The 23609-nt window shown below is 45.7% G+C and overlaps 1 protein-coding gene across 1 annotated transcript in view; it reads left to right on the top strand.

Moving 5' to 3' along the window:
- The window catches only part of LOC146355563 (natural cytotoxicity triggering receptor 3-like), a 50757-nt gene extending 36672 nt beyond the window's left edge, over window positions 1-14085 (top strand). The window contains exons 3-4 of the mRNA XM_084832581.1: window positions 9579-9701; window positions 12308-14085. Of these exons, the coding sequence (XP_084688707.1) occupies window positions 9579-9701; window positions 12308-12375 (191 nt within the window). The 3' untranslated portion in view covers window positions 12376-14085. The remainder of the gene's footprint in view (window positions 1-9578; window positions 9702-12307) is intronic.
- Window positions 14086-23609: the final 9524 nt, after the last annotated feature.

Genomic DNA, 23609 nt, shown 5'->3' with positions numbered 1-23609 from the left:
TCAGACGGTTTTAGAGCCCTACCAGGTACGAGGGCAGAAATGACCCACAGGGCCATTTCCAAACCCTCCCTGGATTGGCCTGGCAGGGCCCACGTGGCCCTGTAAGGTCATGCCCCACCCCAATGACCAATTTTCCCCAGAAAAATAACCTTTCCTACCAACCAGCCAAAGGCAGGGGCAGTCAGATTCGACTGAGACAGCCTTTTGTTTTTTCTTGTCCAGACATATTTCCTGCATAGAGAACATGGAGATGCCAGGCACCCTTGAATATTGAACCCCAGAAAGGCTGTAAGCTGAGTAATGTCTACATACTTTTAAAAAGAACTAGAAAGTGAGAACCTGCTATAGCTCCTGCAAATATAAGAAGAAAAGATGCAGCTGTGACAGAGAACATACCTGTAGACATTTTTACAGAATTTCTGGAAAATTTGAGGAGGTTGTAAGCAGCCTGTTAAAACAATGAAGACCATCCGCAATAAGCAGTTCAATTAAACTTTAAGGAAGAAAGGAACTTTGCATCTACATAGATGTACTGCCACGAAAGTAATAATTGCAGTTTTCACAGAGCTACTAGGGGGCAAGCCTTAAGGAGACAGAAAAAGAGGTTTCCCAGTCAAAAAGCATTTTATATTAAGTTGTCTAGCAGCACCCCGCCCTTTTTTCTTTCTTTCTGCAGAACAATTGTTTTTTATGTTTAAAACTTACTACAAGCTTACCTGCAATCTGCCCCATCACCCTGGACATATTTAGAAAGCTGTTAAGGGTTCCCCCCAAAACTATGCTCAACCCGTAAAGTGACTTTTGAGAGGAAGAAGACACAGATCAAGGAAGGGGCTACACAGAACTGGCAGGATCCAACTACTCCCCCCCACACTTTTGTTAGAGAGTTTTGTGTTACTGCAAAATTTTCTGTCTCCCAGGAATTAGGGAATCCCACACTCTCCAATAATAGGAGTTGTGTCAATACTTTTACCAGTCTGCTAAAAGCTGGCTTACAAAGAAAAACAGACAAAGGATTTTTACAAAATCTTAGTGGTATTTAAAAACATGTCTACCTTGAGGGGCTGGTTTAACCCTCACAACATTTATTTTCTGATTTGTACAAAATGTATAATTTTGCCTTCCTTACAGAGTTGTTGTAAAAGGTTCCTTTTCCTTCAGAACTGAAACGTTGTAACCTTGGTTTTTCTGCTTTTACAAAATGCTTACTTCTTTTCTCAGTGGGGAAAATGAAAGGCTGCTACACTTTGAATAATATAACCCTGGTGATCTGTGTGGTTACTTCTAGAGTTAAAAACAGAAGGTGCCCCACTTTAAGTATAAATGGGGATTGCAGGCCTACTTTATAAGGCTGCTCTTAACAGCTACAACTAGCAGTACAATTTTCCCCTATGTATTAATAGATGGGATGCAAACAGTCTAATTTTTTAAATTAAAATTTCACTTTTGTTTCCTATGTACATAGCAGCTTAAAGGGCTGCTATTGCAAAATCGTCTGTCTCAAAAATTAGGGAACCCCACGTTCTCCAAGATCAGATGCTTAGATTAATTCATATTACCAAGCTCCTAACAGCAAATGTGAGAATGTATTTCCATTTAGAAGTCTAGACCATTGACCCCTACTCTTTTCTAAAGGGCAACCCCTGTTTTTGGCTCCCCATGTAGGATTTTTACAAAATCTAAGTGGCGCTTAAAGAATTATTTAATTTTTAAAGACCCTTGAAGGTTTTACTTGCAAACCCTGTGATTTCTATGTTTAATGATTCTTTCAAAATGATCCTTTAAAAAAGGCTTACTTTTCCCCTTCACCTCTACCACCCTTTGGGATCTAGTTTCATTTTGGGAATTAGTGATAAAAGTTGATTCTTTCAAAATGGTTCTTAAGGAAAAGAAAGAAAAAATAGTTTTTCCCCTTCACCTCTACCAGCATATACTCCCACCTTTTGGAATAGACGAAGGGTGATGATTGGATTATAGCACAGGATGTTTGTAATAGGCTTTACTTGGCAACCTTTAATTTTGTCTACCTCACAGAGTTGTTGCAACCCTTGTGATTCTTACAAAAATGCTTACTTTCAACATTACCTCCATATCCACCTCCCAGGCACCCATGAATACAGTTGATAGGCTTAAGGCATGGCTACTAGAGATACCCCTTCATGGATCACTGCCTTGTTGAGGCAAAGGGGCTTGCGTAACTCAGTGAAGCCATAAGCTATGCCATGCAGGGCCACCCAAGACGGACAGGTCATGGCAGAGAGCTCTGACAAAATATGGTCCACTGGAGAAGGAAATGGCAACCCACTCCAGTATTCTTGCCAAGAAAACCCCATGGAACGTATCACAAGGCTAAAAGAGATGATGCCGGAAGATGAGCCAGCCCCTCAGGCCGGAAGGTGTCCAATATACTACTGGGGAAGAGCAGAGGGAATTTCCAAGTAGCGCCAGAAAGAGTGAAGCAGCTGGGCCAAAGCCGAAAGGACACTCAGCTGTGGATGTGTCTGGTGATGAAAAGAAAATCTGATTCTGTAAAGAACAATATTGTTTAGGAACCTGGAATGTCAGATCAATGAATCAAGGTAAGCTGGAGGTGGTCAAACATGAGATGGCAAGATTGAACCTCGACGTCTTGGGAATCAGCGAACTCAAATGGACAAGCATGGGCAAATTTAATTCAAGTGACCATCATATCTACTACTGTGGGCAAGAATCCCTTAGAAGAAATGGAGTAGCACTCATAGTCAACAAAAGGGTGGGAAAAGCAGTACTGGGGTATAATCTCAAAAACGATAGAATGATCTCAGTACGAATCCAAGGCAAACCATTCAACATCACAGTAATTCAAGTCTGTGCCCCAACCACTGAGGCCAAAGAAGCTGAGGTTGATCAGTTCTACGAAGACATACAACACCTTCTAGAATTAACACCAAAAAAAGATGTCCTCTTCATCATAGGTGATTGGAACGCCAAAGTAGGAAGTCAAGAAATCACCGGGATAACAGGCAAGCATGGCCTTGGTGAACAAAATGAAGCAGGACAAAGGCTAATAGAGTTTTGCCAAGAGAACACGCTGATCATAGCAAACACTCTTTTCCAACAGCACAAGAGGCGACTCTACACATGGACATCACCAGATGGTCAATATCGAAATCCGATTGATTATGTCCTTTGCAGCCAAAGATGGAGAAGCTCTATACAGTCAGTAAAAACAAGACCGGGAGCTGACTGTGCCTCAGATCATGAGCTTCGTATCGCAAAATTTTGGCTTAAATTGAAGAACGTAGGGAAAACCACTAAACCATTTAGGTATGACCTAAATCATATCCCTTATGAATATACAGTGGAGGTGAGGAATAGATTTCAGGGATTAGACCTGATAGACAGAGTGCCTGAGGAACTATGGACGGAGGTGCGTAACATTGTTCAGGAGGCAGCAACTCAATCCATCCCAAAGAAAAAGAAATGCAAGAAAGCAAAGTGGCTGTCTGATGAGGCTTTACAAGTAGCTGAGGAAAGATGGGAAGTGAAAAGCAAGGGAGAAAGGGGAAGATATATCGAACTGAATGCAGAGTTCCAGAGAATAGCAAGGAGAGACAAGAAGGACTTTTTAAATGAACAATGCAAAGAAATCGAGGAAAACAATAGAATGGGAAAGATTAGAGATCTTTTCAAGAAAATCAGAGCTCTCAAGGGAACGTTTTGTGCAAAGACGGGCATGATAAAGGACAAAGAAGGCAGGGACCTAACAGAAGCAGATGAGATTAAGAAGAGGTGGCAAGAATACACAGAAGAACTATACAGGAAAGATCTGAATGTCCCTGATAGCCATGATAGTGCGGTCACTGAACTTGGGCCAGACATCCTCGAGACTGAAGTCAAGTGGGCCTTAGGAAGCATTACTAACAACAAAGCTAGCGGAGATGACAGTAATCCCGCTGAGCTATTTAAAATCCTAAAAGATGATGCTGTTAAAGTGCTGCATTGTTCATTTAAGAAGGCCTTTTTGTCTCTCCTTGCTATTCTCTGGAACTCTGCATTCAGTTGCATATATCTTCCCCTTTCTCCCTTGCTTTTTGCGTCCCTTCTTTCCTCAGCTACTTGTAAAGCCTCATCAGACAGCCACTTTGCTTTCTTGCATACCTTTTTCTTTGGGATGGATTGAGTTGCTGCCTCCTGAACAATGTTACGCACCTCCGTCCATAGTTCCTCAGGCACTCTGTCTATCAGGTCTAATCCCTGAAATCTATTCCTCACCTCCACTGTATATTCATAAGGGACATGATTTAGGTCATACCTGAATGGTTTAGTGGTTTTCCCTACGTTTTTCAATTTAAGCCAAAATTTTGCGATACGAAGCTCATGATCTGAGCCACAGTCAGCTCCAGGTCTTGTTTTTACTGACTGTATAGAGCTTCTCCATCTTTGGCTGCAAAGGACATAATCAATCTGATTTCGATATTGACCATCTGGTGATGTCCATGTGTAGAGTCGCCTCTTTTGCTGTTGGAAAAGAGTGTTTGCTATGATCAGCGTGTTCTCTTGGCAAAACTCTATTAGCCTTTGTCCTGCTTCATTTTGTTCACCAAGGCCATGCTTGCCTGTTATCCTGGTGATTTCTTGACTTCCTCCTTTAGCATTCCAATTGCCTATGATGAAGAGGACATCTTTTTTTGGTGTTAGTTCTAGAAGGTGTTGTAGGTCTTCATAGCTTCTTCCTCAGCTTCTTCGGCATCAGTGGTTGGGGCATAGACCTGAATTACTGTGATGTTGAATGGTTTGCCTTGGATTCGTACTGAGATCATTCTATCGTTTTTGTGATTGTACCCCAGTACTGCTTTTCCCTCCCTTTTGTTGACTATGAGTGCTACTCCATTTCTTCTAAGGGATTCTTGCCCACAGTAGTAGATATAAAGGTCACTTGAATTAAATTCGCCCATGCTTATCCATTTTAGTTCACTGATTCCCAAGATGTCGAGGTTCAATCTTGCCATCTCATGTTTGACCACCTCCAGCTTACCTTGATTCATTGATCTGACATTCCAGGTTCCTAAACAGTATTGTTCTTTACAGCATCGGATTTTCTTTTCACCACCAGACACATCCACAGCTGAGTATCCTTTCGGCTTTGGCCCAGCCGCTTCACTCTTTCTGGCGCTACTTGGAAATTCCCTCTGCTCTTCCCCAGTAGTATATTGGACACCTTCCGACCTGAGGGGCTCATCTTCCGGCGTCATCTCTTTTAGCCTTGTGATACGTTCCATGGGGTTTTCTTGGCAAGAATACTGGAGTGGGTTGCCATTTCCTTCTCCAGTGGGCCACATTTTGTCACCATGAGCTGTCCATCTTGGGTGGCCCTGCGCGGCATAGCTTATGGCTTCACTGAGTTACGCAAGCCCTTTCGCCACAACAAGGCAGTGATCCATGAAGGGGACTGAAGGGTTACCTACACTCATAAAGCCCATCCATGCTTTATGAGATGTTCTTATCCATGTGGGAACAAGTGATACTGCCAAGCAGTGCTACGAAGACATCACGTCAGACTTTGAAGCTTTGGGAGGGAAACTCAAGAACTTTGGGGCCCAGATAGTTTCCTCATCCATCCTTCCAGTAATTAGAAGAGGATAGAAGGGAAAGAAAAATACTCTGGGTGAATGACTGGCTAGGAAGGTGGTGCCAAGTATAAAGCACATCATTTTCAGTGTCTATATACTAATGCCCAGAGTATGGGAAACAAACAGAATGAACTTGAACTCTTAATACAGGAAGGAAATTATGACTTGATAGGTGTAACTGAAACTTGATGGGATGACTCCCATGACTGGAATACAGCAATTGAAGGATATAACTTGTTCAAGAAGAACAGAAGGAATAGAAAGGGAGGTGGAGTTGCCCTATATGTGAAAAATACATATCTCTACACAGAAATACAGGAGGATGAGCTTGGTAGCCCCACTGAGAGCACCCAGGTTAAAATAAATGGAGCAAAGAATAAAAGGAACATGCTGGTCAAAGTCTACTACTGGCTACCCAATCAAGGAGAAGATGAGGATGAAACTTTTGAAAAGCAAATTGCCAATGTTTCAAGGAAGCATGATGTAATAGTAATGGGGGACTTCAATTTCCCCAATATTTGTTGTGAGACAAATTCTGCAAAACATGGCCCCTCCAGGAAATTCCTGACTTGTGTTGCTGATGACTTTCTCCTACAGAAAGTGGAGGAAGGAACCAGAGGATCCTAACCAACAGAGGATCCTAACCAACAGAGATGATTTAGTGGATAAAGTAGCAGTTACGAGAACTCTGGGGGAAAGTGACCATGTTATACTTGAGTTCTTGGTTCTAAAGGAAGCAAAAGCCAAGTTTAGCCAAACACGTACCTGGGATTTTAGGAAAGCTGATTTTAATAAACTCAGAACAATGATAAGTAAGGTCCCATGGCAAGCGACTCTAACGAGAACAGGAGTCCAAGATGGGTGGGAGTTTTAAAAAAGGAAATTCTAAAGGCAGAATTACAAACAATTCCAACAAGAAAAAGGTGGAAGACAACAGAAGAAGCTGATGTGGCTTCACAAAAAGCTTAGAGATGACCTGAAAACCAAAAAGGACACATATAGGAAGTGGAAGGAAGGCCAAGCTACAAAGGAATAGGGATGTCAGAGAATTCCGCTACCGACTCCAGTACGTAGCATATCACATTACATAGCATATCATGGCTGACTGCAAGGATGCAAATGGCGGCTGCAGAGCTGGCCGCCATTTGCAGCTGCAACAGCTGGGCCGCAGAGCCAGCCGGGGAGGATTCCGGAGGGACGGATGGAGCGCCTCCCCACCACTGCGGGTTGCCCAGCGCGGAGCCAGGTAAGACTTTCGTACATCCCTACAAAGGAAGAGTACAGGCAGGTAGCACACAATTGCAGGGATGGCGTCAGGAAGGCTAAAGCTGAGGTTAGCGAGGGATGCTAAAGGCAACAAAAAGGTTTTCTTGAGGTACATGCATAGTAAAAGACAGAGGAAAGACATGGTGGTTCAACTATTAAATAAGGATGGCAAAAAGAAAAGGCAGAAGTGCTCAATTCCTACTTTGGCTCAGTCTTCTCCTGAAAGAGGGTCTATGACCCCCCTGGCAAAGGCGAAGTACAGGCTGAAGGGGCAGGATTGCAGCTTGAGATCTATAGGCATATGGTCAAGGAACACCTCATTACTTTGAATGAGTTCAAATCTCCAGGGCCAGATGAACTGCACCCTAGAGTAATAAAGGAACTGGCAGAAGAACTCTCAGAACCACTGTCTATTATCTTTGAGAAATCAGGGAGGACAAGTGAAGTACCAGAGGACTGGAGGAGGGCTAATATTGTCCCTGTCTTCAAAAAGGGTGAAAAGGAAGAGCCTGGGAACTACAGGCTGGACAGCCATCTGTCGGGGATGCTCTGACTTGGATTCCTACAGTGAGCAGGGGGTTGGACTCGATGGTCTTGTAGGCCCCTTCCAAAAAGGGTGAAAAGGAGGAACCTGGGAACTACAAACCAGTCAGTCTGACATCAAACCCTGGGAAAATTCTGGAGCAGATTATCAAGCAATCCATCTGTAAGCACCTTGAAAACTTGGATTCCTGCATAGAGCAGGGGGTTGGACTCGATGGCCTTGTAGGTCCCTTCTAACCCTACTATTCTATGAAAACAATGCAGTGATTACTTGAAGCCAACATGGATTTGTCAAGAACAAATCCTGCCAGATGAATCTGATCTCATTTTTTGATCAACTAACCTCCTTTGTGGACTGTGGGAATGTGGTGAACATAATATACCTTGACTTCAGCAAAGCTTTCAACAAAGTGCCCCATGCTATCCTGATGAGTAAACTAGCTCAAAGTGGGCTAGATGAAACAACTCTCAGGTGAATTCATAGTTGGCTACAGAATAAGACTCAAAGAGTGCTTATCAATGGGATTTTCTCAAACTGGGAAGAGGTAACGAGCGGGGTACCGCAGGGCTCAGTCTCGGGCCCAGTGCTCTTCAACATTTGTATTAATGACTTGGATGAGGGAATGCTTATCAAATTTGCAGATGACACAAAATTGGGCAGGATAGCTAATACCTTGAAAGACAGAAAAAAAATTCAAAGTGATCTTGATAGGCTGGAGTGCTGGGCAGAAAACAACAGAATGACATTTAATAAGGATAAATGCCATGTTCTGCACCTAGGAAAAAGAAACCAAATGCACAGTTACAAGATGGGGGACACTTGGCTCAACAATACTACAAGTGAGAAGGATCTTGGAACTGTTGTAGACACAAGCTGAATATGAGCCAACAACGTGATGTGGCTGCAAAAAAGGCAAATGCTATTTTGGGCTGCTTTAATATAAGTATAGCTTCCAAATCCCGGGAAGTACTAGTTCCCCTCTACTCAGCACTGGTTTGGCCTCCTCTGGAGTACTGTGTCCAGTTCTGGGCACCACACTTTAAGAAGGATGCAGACAAACTGGAGAGGGTTCAGAGGAGGGCAACAAAGATGAACAGGGGACTGGAAACAAAGCCCTATGAGGAGAGACTGAAAGAACTGGGCATGTTTAGCCTTGAGAAGAGAAGACTGAGGGGAGATATGATAGCACTCTTCAAGTACTTGAAAGGTTGTCACAGAGAGGAAGGCCAAGATCTCTTCTCGATCATCCCACAGTGGAGGACACAGAATGTATAATAAATCTCAAGTTACAGGCAGCCAGATTCCAGCTGAACATCAGGAAAAACTTCCTGACTGCCAGAGCAATACGGCAATGGAATCAATTACCTAGGGAGGTGGTGGGCTCTCCCACCCTGGAGGCATTCAAGACGAGGCTGGACAGCCATCTGTCAGGGATGCTCTGACTTGGATTCCTGCATTGAGCAGGGGGTTGGACTCGATGGTCTTATAGGCCCCTTCCAACCCTACTATTGTATGATTCTGTTTGAAGGCAACCTCTATTTGAAGGGGTTCAATCCAATCTGGACTAAAGCTAAAGAATCATACTAGAAAGGGCCAGTGGAGGCTGGTGGCTTCAGTGTCAGTGGGGCAGTGAATCTGCTCTGGGCTTCAGCCAGAACTCTAAAAGAGCTATCCAAGGTGCTGAACCCCAGCCCCCAAATAGGTTCAGTACCTTGGATAGCTCCTTTAGAGTTCTGAATGGTTCTGACTGAAACCCAGAGTGGATTCACCACCCCACTGACATCAGAGCCACCAGCCTCCCCTGGCAGGGGCCTTGAGGTTGCCCATCAACAGTTACCACCTGGACGGTAGACTGAACAGGTACCCACAGGTCACTTGGACACAGTCTTCCCCACTAGGGCGAGAGATTTGAATTCCTATCTAAACGTCTAGATGTATACATATAGATTATCAAATGTAAGTTTATGCACATCCATTCCCTCTTGCATCTTTCTTTGATAAAACATTTTCTCTTCCTTGGTGATACCTAAGTGGCTACCTTATGGTTACATCTCCTAACTCTGAGAAAGCTAGACTAGAGGAAACCTTGGCTGAGCACATGCTGATATTCTCGTCTTCCCCTTATAATCCATTCTCCGATGCTTGGAATCATTCAGGCCCCGAAGCTGCACAGCAAGATGACTACATGGTGCTTGTTTGGCTTCTCCTCCGCGGCATTCTTTGCACCTTTGGGATTACCACGGTTGCTCTGGTGACACGTCTCTATTATGAGAAGTCAAGTAAGTGTCCTTCAGGCCCCCTCCCTTTAGGGATGGCAGAGAATTCCGCCACAGATCTCAGTGAGGCCGAATGCCAGTGCATTCAGCCCCCCGAACTCCGTGGCGGAACGGCCTGCCACACCCCCCCCCCACGGATCCCCCCAGGGACGAGACTTACCTGGGGCGGATCTTCCGGGCGGCGGCGGCTCCGGTGGTGGCTTCGGCAGTGGCGGCTGCGGCGGCTGGTCTTCCGACCGGTCGCCACCGCCGCCATTTGCAGTCTTGTAAAAAAAATAAAAATAAACCACACACGACGTGATAGGCTACGTAAAGATTTAAGTAGCCTATCATGGCTAGGTTTAAAAAAAACAACCATGATGTGATAGGCTATGTAAATCTTTACGTAGCCTATCATGGCTGGGTGGATTTAAAAAAACAAACAAACCGCGTACGCAAATGGCGGCAGCTATGGCCACCGCCATTTGCGTTCCTTATTTTTGGCCGTCTGAATCTACGTAAATATTTACATAGACTATGACGGCGAAAATAAAGGGGAACACAAATAGCGTAGCGGGCGCTATTTGCGTCCCCTTTTGATTCGCCATTTTACGTAGCCAAAGATTTACGTAGGCTAAAATTGTGAATCAAAAAGGGACGCAAATAGCGCCCGCTACGCTATTTGCGTTCCCCTTTATTTTCACCGTCATAGTCTACGTAAAAATTTACGTAGATTTAGACGGCCAAAAATAAGGAACGCAAATGGTGGCGGCCATAGCCGCCGCCATTTGTGTACGCGGTTCCTCCCCCCCAGAGCCCTCCGCGGCCGGAAATCCAGCTGCAGACGGCTCTGGGCTGGGCTGGGCCTGGCTGGCTGCTCCGCGAAGTTGCCGCGGAGCACAGCCGGCCATCGAGGATTCCGGGGGGGAGGAATGGATCACCTCCCCCCCGTCAAGGATTCCGGGGGGAGGGACGGAACGCCTCCCCCCCCCATGAACAGAATCCACGAAAAGGTAAGTCACTTTCATACATCCCTCTAGCTTCTTGGCGGCTGGAGAAGCCAGCATTTTCACCCTATGTATCGGGGGCACAGGACCTCAGGCCTGCGGGCCAAATCCGGCCCTCCCCAGATGGCCATGCCCACTTCCACTGGCCCCACCCCCTTTCCCCCAACCACTGATCATTAGGTGGTTTTGGACCTCAACTCCCATCAGCCCCAGGCACCATGGCTAATGATAAGGAACCCTGGGAGTTGTAGTCCAAAACATCTGGAGGGTACCAAGTTCCAAAAGGTTGGCATAGATACAAGCTAACAGCAAGAATATTGAGCCCACCCACCTATAATGGCCAGGCCAATGTATTTCTGGTTGCTTAGCAACCTTATCAGAAAGAGCCATGTTGTAACTGAAGCCTTATAGACTATCAGGCTGGATCCTACTGTATTTTTTTTCAGTTCAGCATTTAGGGAAGAACAATTGGGACCTCCAACAGTCTTGGAGTGCTCCTGTTCAGTGTTCCATCCAGCTAGCCATGCCCTTTTCTCATATACTCCATTTTGTTCCTCCTCCATCCCCCTGAATGGTCAGAAAGCATACTGTAGCCGTTGAGCATGCGTAGTCTTCATGTGCCTACTTTGGGTGCTTTTTCCTCCATAGGGTTTCCCCCCCTATGTTTTGTACTTCTGCAAACCTTGGGGTGTTCCCCCATCTGCTGAAATCCCCCTCTTATCTGTAGACTGTGGCATTTTGGCTATAAAAGGATCCATGCTTGGAAAATGAGTATTTATTTATTTCTATACTGCCCAGTAGCTGAAGCTTTCTGGGCAATTCACAAAAATTAAAACCGCAGAGTCCAGCATAAAGCAATATAAAATATGAAAGCTTAAAATCACAATATAACAATACAACCAGAATAAAACCTAGCAGCCGTGCAGAGATTTAAAATACAGATTTAAAACACCAGAGCTAAAAGATTAGGAAGCTAAAATGCTAAAATACTGGGAGAATAAAACGGTCTTCACCTGGCAGCAGAAGGAGAACAACGTAGGTGCCAGGCGAACCTCTCTAGGGAGCTCATTCCAAAGCTGGGGGGCCACAGCAGAAAAGGACCTCTTCCTGGTAGCCACCCGCCTCACTTCCCTTGGTGGGGGCGCCCGGAAAAGGGCCTTTGAGGATGATCTTAGGGTCTGGGCAGGCACATATGGGAGGAGGCAATCCTTCAGATAACCTGGTCCCAAGCTGTTTAGGGCTTTGAATGTTAATACCAGCACTTTGAATTGGGCCTGGAAATGGACCGGCAGCCAGTGCAGCTGGAAAAGTACTGGCATAATGTGATCTCGTTGGCCAGTCCCTGTTAACAATCTTGCTGCCCTATTTTGGACTAGCTGAAGTTTCCAGACCTTTTTCAAAGGCAGCCCCACATATAACGCATTGCAGTAATCCAGATGAAAGGTTATTGGAGCATGGATAACTGCAGCTAGGCTATCTCTGCCAAGATAAGGGCGTAGTTTGTATATCACCCTAAGCTGATAAAAGGTGCTCTATGCCACTGAGTCCATCTGTGCCTCAAGTGACAGCACATAGGATGATGATCAGGCCTTGCCTATTCATCTCTCTTCTTCTTTTTTCTAGGTCCAACGAAGGCCCCAAACAGGCCGTCAAACCTCAGAAACAATTATAAAGCAGCAAGCAGGAAGTGACACCTGCAGTTTCCTGATTAGGAAATGCACCAAGAGAACCCCCAAATCTCCACTCCCTTTCCGCCCCCCGCCGTCCATTCCAGCAGGCCTCTTGCAGACGTGAGGAGCCACATCATAAGGAAGAATAGCAAATCTAAATCCATCTGTGAAGGCAGAGCCAACCCTACCATTAGACAGAGTGAAGCAACCACCTCGGGCAGTAGACACTGGGGAGCAGCGGCAGCAGGCCCCTGCCCGTTTTTCCTGAATTCTCCTAACCTTGCGAGACAGAGCTGCATGTGCCACGTGGCCTGTCTTGTGCCCCCTAAATTAGCCTGCTGCCCTTGGGTGTGGTGGAGGATGCTATTCCATTGCTAGTGTCGAAGTAAGATTTAACTGCAATTCCTTCTGGCTTCTGTACATGGAAGGGAGGTAGGGCGCCATCTTGTCCTTTGCCACAGGCAGCAAAATGTCTTGGGCCGGCCCCTGTTTGGAGGCCTCTAAACCCCACAGAGCGAACTCAGACCTGTCAAATTTGATGTTACAACTGCAATCATTACATCACTTAGACCCCCATAGGTGGCTGGGGGGTTATGGGAGTTGTAGTCCAACACGTCAGGAGGGTGTCAGGTTGGGGAAAGCTGGGAAATAAGAGCTGATTCTCTTGTGAATTCACTTGTCTTGTTAGATAAGGGTCCCTGCCTGTGGCTGCTCTCCTCCAACTTTACCACCCTCCGCAGAGCTATCTTGAGGTCTCCCGCTCTCTTAAACGACTACACTGCTTCTCCCATAATGCTAGAACTCATTAGACCGAGAGACAGTCGCTTCTCTCTGTCCACAGGGATTCAAACCAGACTTTTAAGCACTCAAAACCCTTGGCCTGTATGGACAAAACTCTAAGCTTTATTTTCTCCCACATTTAGTTATTTTAAATCTCAAGTTCTTTTGGTTCTGAATATGGAGAAGTCTGCAAATGTTGGTAAATTCTTAATGAGAATGAACTGAAACGAAATTCTTACCCATCCTTACTCCGCACCGCTATTTCACATTGCTAAAACCCATCTGCTGTTTACTGTGTGATAAATAGCTGCATTGTAGCATCCTTCCTCTAATGAAGGGATAGGCAACTTTTTTGGACCATGGGCCCATTTGGCAATTTGACAAACTGTCCAAGTCACCACCACAAAATGGCTGCCATGGGAGGTCATGAAACCTGCGCAAAGGACTGAGTACCAAGCAGAGGTAAGGGCTGAGTCCCAACACACTAAACAACTCCTTTGAACCCTGACTTTTCAGCATGAACAGGAATCTATTTCACAGCAACCGAGCTGCTAAGAAAATGTGTTAATTAAAAAAAAAAGTGGGAGATCAGATGTAGGGCACCTTCTAATGCATTGTGAAGATGGCCCCTGACAGAGGAGAACTGCACTGCTATGGGAAATCAGCAGCAAAAACTGTTTAAATGAAGAAAGGAAGAGGGGGAACTTTTTAAAAGAACAAGAAGAAACCTCTGTGCTGCTGTGCCTGACTGCTAAAAAAAATTGCAGCGTAAGTCCCCTGTCCCAGAAAGTAATCAGAAGTTCTTCATTTTTTCTCTATCCCCATTTTGCCTGCCCCACCCCTGCTATAAATGCACTGAAAAATCTTTCTCAGAACATGATATATATGATTTTTGAAAGGTGGGATAGAAATACAGAAAATAAAATAAATAAAAGCTATGACGATTGTTCTAAACTCGGTTATCAATATGGATGGGTGAGTTCTGCAAGCAGTGCCAGCTCCAGGTTTTGGAAGTGCTGACAGTGACAGCAGGTTTTTGAGGGCCCTTGGCAGAGACACCCTCTATGGGCCCCCTCCCTCAGGGAGGCTACCTTCTCACCACCACTGTCACCAGCTGCTCTTGCTTCTCATCCTCTCGCTCGTCATTGCTACCACTTGCTTGCTTGACAGGCAGAGAGCCAGGGAGCAACTAGGCCAGGGCATCTGCTGCGCTTACAGTGGTGAAGAGGAACAGCGAGTCCAGGGGGCTCTTGTCAGTGGGCCCCTGATGAGACGTGGGACCTTAGCAGGTCCCCAACCATGCCAACCCTTGATGCCGGCCCTGCCTGCAAGGCTCTCCTCTAATTGGTTCGAGATTTTTCCAGATTTTTTATATGGGGGAAATGTCAGGAAAGACACAGAAAATATCCCAAGAGCTCAGAAAGGTATTGCCTTGCTCCACTAGAGTGACAGTACATCAGGTGCTCCAGGCATTATGGGAGATTTAAAATAATGGCTTGTAGCTGCCTACTGCTGGCATCCAGTTTAGCCTGCGGCCAGGGGAGGCCAGGGCCGTGTTTCCATGACAACGGAAGGAGAAGCGAATGGGGGAGTAACGGATTTTTTTTTTTTTTTAAGGAATCAGCTTTCCTATGCTTTGGTCCATGCAGGGCTCCACAAGGGAGTGCTCTGGACCAGTAAAAATTGCTTCACAGAACATACTTCCAGGTGGGGGTTGGAGTGAATGTCCTCTGGCTGGCAGGGGCTGCTCAGCCAGTAAGAGAGGCTTGCCACCCTCCCCCCCTTCCTCCTTTCCCCTGAAAATCCAGATGCACCTGCATTTCAGGAGCAAGCCTCATTGAGCACAATGGGAGTTATTTCTGAATTTCTGAGTAGACACATATATGCTTGTGCTGGGAAAGAAGGTGCGGGGGAGAACACAAAGGCAGAAACCAGCCCCCATTTGAACCCACAGGATCTCTATAACGAAGGCTGGAAGTAGTTTCTTCCTAAGGCTATAAATCAAACAAAGGAGAACCGGAGCCTCGAGATCGCGCTTTACCGCACTTAGGGAATTGCTCTTTAAACGGTGCCATGTCAACTGAGGGGGATCTCGGTAAGTTCTGTGGGCATTCAGAGGGCCAGCCTCATTCAGCACAATGGGAGTTACTTCTGAGGAAACACTAATTGGTTTGTGCAGGGATGGGAAACACACAGAAAACACCCCTTCACCGGGGTCACGGTGAAAGGCACACCCCTGGGCAGGGCTAGCGTACCCGAGGTCAATGCAGGAGTTGGGGCGCACAGCAACTATACTGGGGGGAACCCAACTTAAGGAAAAGAATCGGACTTTAAGGAGTCTCAGGAAATCCGGTTTATCCACAATAAGCTCGGGGGGGGGGGGGGCTGCTGGATGTCACGTATCCCTAATGACCTCCACACTCAGCCATTTTGGAGTAAATCGCTCATAGAAACAGGCCCCAACATGGGTGGCAGCCTATGGAGAGTGCTTTGACTGTTCAGCAGCTGGGAGGTTTAAAATACCAAGTACCTGTGTGTTCATGCATATGCTTGTGCGATGGAAGTGAGATTCAGTCTACTCCCCCTCAGAAATGTAACTTCTACAGACCGTGATTTGAATTTGACTTGGTTGTTGGGCTGCCATCTAAAAGCACAATTTTGAGTTTGAACGTGGGCTTGGATTTGGGGAGGCTATTGGTGTGGGAGTACGCCCACTGAATTCAATGGGACTTACTTCTGTGTAGACGTGCATAGGGTTGCATTTTAAGTGAAATTCAAACAGAGCTTCAGATGCATCATATTTGTTAGCCCTGCCCACCTTGCATTTGCCCCCACCCACTTTAACTTTGCCCCCCCCACTGGAATGCAGCCCCCCAAAACTTTCTGCGATTGGTATACAGCCCGGGGGTTGAAAAAAGTTCCTCATCCCTGCTTTGATGGAAGATGGAACTTGAACTTTGAAGAATGACAACTTTTGCAATGCATACTCACAAAGGTTGTTGTTGTTGTTGTTTAAATAAGACCCTGCAAAGGCAACAATAGTAATAGTGATTTACGAAGTAGAGGTGCCAAAAAAATGGACTGTCCCCAATAAACAGGGATAGTTGGAGCGTTTCTTTTCCTTAAAATTTTCCCCCTAGCAGCCAAGGTGAGTCAGGTGACTAGATGTGGAAGAGGACAAATCTCCTCCTGTGCTTTTAATAGTTGTGTAGAAGGGGAAACATCCTCTGGTGCAGCTGTTCTCCTGCACCTGGTAAAATTCCCCCTTCTGCTCAGCCAAAAGCATCAGAAAGTCCAAGTCACCCAAAGGCTGCACTGCCAAGCACACTTACTTGGAAGTAAGCCTCACTGAACTCAGAGGGACTTACTTCCATGTAAATACATTGGGTCAGGCTGTGCAATCAATAGCAAGGCTTTTTTTCATGTCTTCTCTGGAGTGTTGTCATACTCGCCCATACATGACTTCTCCAATTCACATTGCAAAACTTCTTTCAGTTCTGTTTCCTGCACTCACAAAGGGACCCCGCCCCCCTGCCTAGTGTAATAACCCTTCCTCTTGAGAGAGCAGAGAGAAGGACCGTGGAGTTGAGACAATCAAATTCTAACAACTATAAGCAGCAAAATACATTTATCGTATAGAGAATCCAGGAACAGCAAACGAAGACAAGGAGGTGTCAGCCATTAGGGATGAGGGAGAAATTCAGTCAGTTCACATTTTAATGTGACCTTACCTAATTTTGCAGTTTTGAATCAATACGTGAACAGAAACTCAGCTATCCTTCAAAATCCATACATCTCTGAATTTTGCAATGGAACTCCCAATCAAAAAAGGTGTACAAAAATGTTTGTATTACGGAAACGTGCACATAAAAGTCTCTATATTTGTGACAATAACATTAAAAATGCATGTAAAAAAAATGTATGTTAAGCAAAATGGAGTCCACAAATGCATGTATTAGGAGAAAAGGAGCGCACAAATGTGTATGAGAAAAGATTCTCAAAGTTCAGAATGAACCAAACTTAGGACTGGAAAAATGAGAAACTGAAAAAACCAAAATTAAGGGAGCAATCCTATGGCCCCTAGACAGCATCTGCAGGGCCATAGGATACTTCGGATTTCCGGAAACAAGATCGGAGACACCGCTCTGACCTCAGAGCCAGGAATCTGTGCTCCCCTCTGCCTCCTGCTCGCAGCTGTCATGCACCAGCTGCCTCTCCGAGTTTGGAAAAAGTGACCTCGGAGAGGGGGTAAAGGGGTTGTTCTGGTGGGCAGGGAAGAGAGGGGACTGGAGAGGCCGGGTTATAAGCTATATCGAGGTCTCTCTGGCCCCCTTCCTCCCCGCTCTGAGGTGCCCCAGGTAGATGGGCAAAAAAGCCCATCTAGTAAACATGCAGGGCAGGAGGAGTAGGGGAGGCAACAATCTCTTCCGCCAATCCTCCCACTCAGCATTTTGATGATCATAAGCCTCTGGGTTCAGAGGGTTACAATCATCAAGGGTGCCCTAGCAGATTCATCTATCCCCTTTAGTCATTCAGTATCCCCACTCTGCAAATTAATACGACCGGGTGTTTTGAATTAAGTACATGGTATCTTGAGGATGCTGCCAAGGTGCCAGCATGCCAGCAGCACTCTGCTGCCCTAGCCTCTGCCATTTTATCATCCCACAGTACCCACACTGTAGCGTTGTTGTGGGGCTTTGTGGAAAATTTCTATAGCAGTCAACCACTTGGAGCCATAATTTCAATTTCCCAGAATGCCCTGCAATGGCATAACATTGGAGGCACTGTGAGCAATTTTTACAATTATATTTTTTTTGTAAATTTCAACAACAAAACAGATCAGAACAAAGGAAAATATATAGTATAACTACATGCATTAAAAGTCTCAGTTTCAATTATTACAGCATTCTAAAAAAAGTGGATTATACATAAGCAATGTGACCAATTTAAAATAGGGTGTCCCCTTACACATTGCCAAGACAGAGAGAGAGAAAACATATAATCAAAAAGGGGACAAAAGATGACATGGATTTGCATAACATTTGCATATGCTAACTTATATATTTAAATGTACATTTAAAAATAATTAATTACAAGGATTTAAAATAGAAATGCTCATCTCATCATAGAGGGGAAGATTGTGACCACGTGACCTGGGTGCCTGTTCAGTCTGCTATCCAGATGCTAACTGTTAATGGGCAATTTCAAGGCCCCTGTACTCCCTCCCTTGTTCACTTCAAGGCCCCTGGGCAACTTCCCTTCTTCACTTCAAGGCCCCTGCGCTCCCTCCTTTGTTCACTTCAAGGCCACTGAGCGCCTTCCCTTCTTCCCTTCAAGGCCCCTGCGCTCCCTCCTTTCTGATGGTTCTTTTATCTTTAAACTGGACTTGGACTGGAGAGCCTTTCAAATAGAAGACTGTAAAGTAGGACATCAGGCTACCCTAGCTTAAAACCACTCAGAGGATTGCAGTGTTTCTACTGCCCAGTGCTGTCTCCACCACCAGGGCCAGGTAAATCTGCCAGGGCCCACTGACATAGGAGAGGGTCTAGCAGTGGAGAATTTACCCAAGGGGGCCTCCATCTGAAACCAGTCCTGAAAAAGTACATGAGAAAAGCATAGGGTTATTCCATCAGACCCCACAGGAATTAACATGTGTGTGTGTGTGTGTGTGTGTGTGTGAGCGCAAGAGAGAGAGATTATATACCTTAGATCCCATTTCTGTGTTGTTGTACCCCTGTTCTATAAACATCCATCCTGAACACAAATGCATATTTTTACATTAAACTGAAGTCATTGTCTAACACATCTCATGATGGTGGTGGTTCTTCTCCTCCTCCTCCTCTGATCCATTTACCTGAGTTGCCAATTCTTAAAATAAATAAATAATTCTGATGCAAGGGCAAGGCCTAAGGGCAGAAGTCCAGTATATTTTGGCAAATTGGGGCCAGCACAAAAGCTATTTATTGCCCTGCAAGCCCCATGATTCCACCCACCCCTGGTAGGAAATTTATTCATTTAATCAATGTATAGACCTCTTGACTATATCTACAAAGACAACATAAAAATGTAAAATGTAATAAATGAATACATACATACATACATACAGTATAATACAATAAAGTATAATACAAAATGTACCAAAAATGACACTCCTTGTGTCTTTTTACACATAAAGAGAGGACTTGTCTAGAAGTGATCCCTTCTCCAAAATCTGTTATCCCCTCCCCCTTACTCATGGTTAGGAGTTCTGGGGCTTGGGAAGTGATGTGTGTGTGCTGGCGGGGAACAGCTGGAAAGGGGGAGCAGAGGCAGAACATGAAACAAGCTTTTTGAGTATTCCTTTGAGATCTTCCAAATGTTCAATTGGAATGTTAAAAAATCTCAGTGAGTGACTAGGCACTTCTTGTCAGAGCCATCTTAAGACATTTTGCTGCCTGATGCGAAGGACAAGCTGGCACCCTCTCTCATTCCATGTAAAAAAGCCAACTGGGCTGGCAGTTGAATATATCCTCAACACTGATGATGGGACGGTGCCTTCTACTGCACCTGAAAGCAGCAGGTTTACTTATGGGGTGCAGGCCAGGCCATGTGACACCCACAGCTGTCTCCTCCAACACCTTGCTGCCGCCTGCCAGTATCTGCCATCTGAGGTGGCCAGCTCTTTTTCTCTTGGAAGAGCCAGTCCTACCTCTAGGTCTATTTGTTCGGTGACAAAAAAAAAAGCTGATTTGCCGCTGATTTTTGGTGGTCATCTGCTATGGAATGCTACAAGCTAAACTGCTAAATTTGGCCACTGTGGCGTTCTGTAGTGGTGGCAATGGTGAAGGTGGCAGGGGGCTGCATCAGGGGGCTGCATCAGGAGGCCATGAGGGCTGATGCAGCCTGTAGGTGTAGGCCTTGGCAGGGTGTAGGCCTTGGCAGGCACCAGACAATATTTATTTATTCATTACATTTTTTGACCGCCCAAGAACCAAGATTCTCTGGGTGGCATGATAAGTAAATTAAAACAATACATTAGCGACGTGCATCAACGGTTAAAAAATAGACCTAAAGACACAATGTACCATTCTGAAGAATACCACCTACTTTTCTTTTTTAAAGCACATCTTATAGTAGCCTCCCTCAAGCTGCTGCCCTCCAGACATGTTGGACTACAATTCCCATCATCCGGAGTTAATGTTGTAGCCCAGCACACTTAGGGAACGCCAGGTTGGGGGAAGCTGCGCTGGGTGTTTTAAACATCCCGCCCATTATTACAGTGGTTCCCCCAAACCTTTATAAGGCTGTCTTATAGCAAGGAGAGTAGATCAAAAACACATTTTTAATGGCTTTACACTCTTGTATTCTGGCAATTGATTGGGAGGATGAAATTCTCACTACACCAGTAAAATTCAAACCTATATACTGACCTCCTGTCCTTTGCCCTTCCCTCTCCCATGCCCCACTGCTCAGCTTCTGAACTGGGGAATTCTGGGCCTTTTTCTGCCTGAGTTATTCCCAGAGGGGCAGCCATTTCCCCCCTCCTCAGTGGTCCTGGGTGATGCACCTCATGGGCTCAGTGATGCAGAATGCTCAGTCTGCCAGGTGTGAGCCCACACATTCTCATGCTGTGGTGGGCACCGCCCAGTGTGGTTTCCGTCCTGCAAAATCTCAGCTTGTTTTAGAAGGGCTCAGAGTTCCTTCCTTCCCTGCCCCCTCCCTCTCCATCTGCTATGCCCCACAGAGGCCAAGAGCACTCAGAACAAGCCACAGCCCTCACTGTTTCCCCATTAAATAAGAACATAAGAAGAGCGATGCTGAATCAGGCCAAGGGTCCGTCTAGTGCAGCATTGTGTTCACACAGTGGCCAACCAGCTGCCCACAGGAAGCCCACAAGCAGGACATGAGTGCAACAGTACCCTCACACCCATGTTCCCCAGGAATTGATGTACATAGGCATACTGCCTCTGGTACTGGAGGTAGCACATAGCGATCATGACTCCTCGCCATTGGTAGACTTCTCCAGGAATTTGTCTAACCACCTTTTAAAGCCATCCCAATTGGTGGCCATCACCACACCTTGCGGTAGCGAATTCCATACTCTGACTTTGTGCTGTGTGAAGAAGCCCTTCCTTTTCTCTCTCTTGAATCTCCCACCAATCAGCTTCATAGGATGACCTCATTAAGCTGATTGGTGAGAGCTGATTGGTATTTTGAGAGAGGGAGAAAAATGTCTCCCGATCCACATTCTCCACACCATGCATAATTTTGTCATGTCTCACCTCACTCACATTTTCTGCCCTTACTCGGCTTTTACTTATATCCTAGAGGTGTTCATCATATAGGGGCATTGCTCTAGTACAGCCTTCTTCAAACCAACTTGGTGTCCTCCAAATGTCTTGTACCAGAACTCCATCAACCCAGCCTTTGTGGCCATTTGTGAAGACATTTGCCATTGGGGTATGTGTGCTTCAGTGCATGTGTGTGCACGTGCATATGTGTTTCAGTGCGCATACGTGAGCATGCATGTGTGTGTGTGCAGGTGTAGCCCCCCCCCAACTTGGCACCCTTCACTCCATGCAGCCCTCAGGGATGGAAAGGTTGTCCACCCCATCTCTAATTGAACCCAGTCCATATCCCATTAAAAGACAAAGAACCACAAGAAGAGAAAGCAGCAAAGGCCTTGAAGTTGTGGACCAACACTTAGCACCTGGCCAGCAGACCGACCAGGAACAAGGTCACCTAGTCACAGGCTTCCCCATTGTGAAGATAATCATTTTATATATTTATTTTAAATTATTTTTAGGCCACCTTTAAGGGTAGAACTGGGGAGCTGTATTATATTTCTACTTAAATTACAGTAATAATGTCTAAATTTGCATTGATACATACCAATTGGCAAATGCACATTGTATGCAAATCTCTGTCCTCTTTTGTCCTCTTTTTGGGTGATGTGTTTCCTCCTCTTTGGGGATAAGTAAATGGTCACTCTAGTCTAAGAACAGTAAGGGGGAGAGCCATCCTAGGCAGCGTCTGGGGGATCATAGTATAGTTCAGATTCCTGGATCCGGGGTCATAGACAGTGCTCTGACCTTTGACCCAGGAGTTCAAGCTCCCCTCCCCCGCACAGCCAGTGAGGAGAGAACCCTGCTGGCTGCCTCTCTGAGGTCACAAGGGTGGCTTCGGAGAGGAGGGAAAAGGGGCAGTTCTGTGGGCGGGGAGGGGACTGGGGAGGCCGGCTTACGAAGAACCGTCTGGCCTCCCCAGCCTCCTTCCCTCTCACTCCGCAGAGCCCCAGCTAGATGGGCGAAAAAACCCATCCAGAAAAAATGCAGAGCAGGAGGAGCATGGAGGCGAAGATCACCTCCACGCTCCTCCCACTCTGCATCCCGATAGGATTGTGCCCTAAAGGGGCTGTCCAAAAATGCAGGGGACTCATCAGGCCCCTTGCCCCCTGCAATTCCCCCATGGCTAGGGAGCAAGAATTTCATCTGGTCTACAATTTTAAGCAAAGCAACCTAATTCACCCTTCCTGGATTAATATAAGGATGGGAACAGTTATTCTTCACATTGCGCACTTCTCTGAATTTTGAAATGCAAAAATTTTAATAATTGATTTTTTTTAAATGCCCCCGAACTTGTAAACAAAACTGCACATATTGAGGAGAATTATGTATTAGGAAAGATTGCATACACGTATGCGTAGATTAGGGCATGCTGCATACAAAATGTGTTTGCTGATGAGAGTTGCACCCCCCATTTCCCCATCCATCCCCCTCACTGCAGTTAGGCTTGAAAAAAGCCTCCCATTGCATGGGGCTGAGGACAGGGGCCTGCAAGCAAGTTTGCGAAGGCCTTGTAAGCTACACCTGGACTGTGGGCCGCCAGTTCCCCACCCCGCGGGCTGCCAGCTCCCCACACCCCCACAGGCTGTCAGTTCCTTATTGTAGATAATGCACATAAAACACTTTGGACTCTTGAAAGCACTAGACAAATGTTAAGTATCATCATTGAGATTCCTTCTTTTGAGGGTGTTTTCATAATCCTGTTCTCATGCCTCTAAAAGCTTGCTGACACACAGAAACTGAGTAGGTAAATCTTTCCTGATGCTACTGTATCAAGCTGCTGTTAAACGCACATGATGAGGGTCAGTGTTTTGTTTTTTTTTTAACTTTGAGCCCTGTAGCCAGTACAGATCAAATGTGAAAGACAGGATGTTCGTAACAACCTTCACCGCAACTGCAATGCTTTTTGAGGGAGTCAATTCATACATTTGGCTTTGTAGTGCAGTCTTCTGCAACCCGGCACCCTCCAGATGTGTTTGGACTACAACTCTCATCACCCTGTGCAAAGCTGGTGGGAAAAACAGTCCCTGTGTAATTACTCTTTGTGCAATCAGACAAGCTATATTTGTTGCAATTCTTTCTTCTCCAAAGCTATTAAAGGCACAGGAACCCTGTTGTCTTTTGCAACTGGCCACCCTATATCACCACTTC

The sequence above is a fragment of the Heloderma suspectum genome, chromosome 2 (assembly GCF_057233095.1).
Source record: "Heloderma suspectum isolate Gila_16-S chromosome 2, 16-S_ref, whole genome shotgun sequence".
Taxonomy (NCBI): Eukaryota; Metazoa; Chordata; class Lepidosauria; order Squamata; family Helodermatidae; genus Heloderma; species Heloderma suspectum.
Note: the sequence above shows the minus strand (reverse complement) of the source record. Positions and strands in the feature narration are given on the sequence as shown.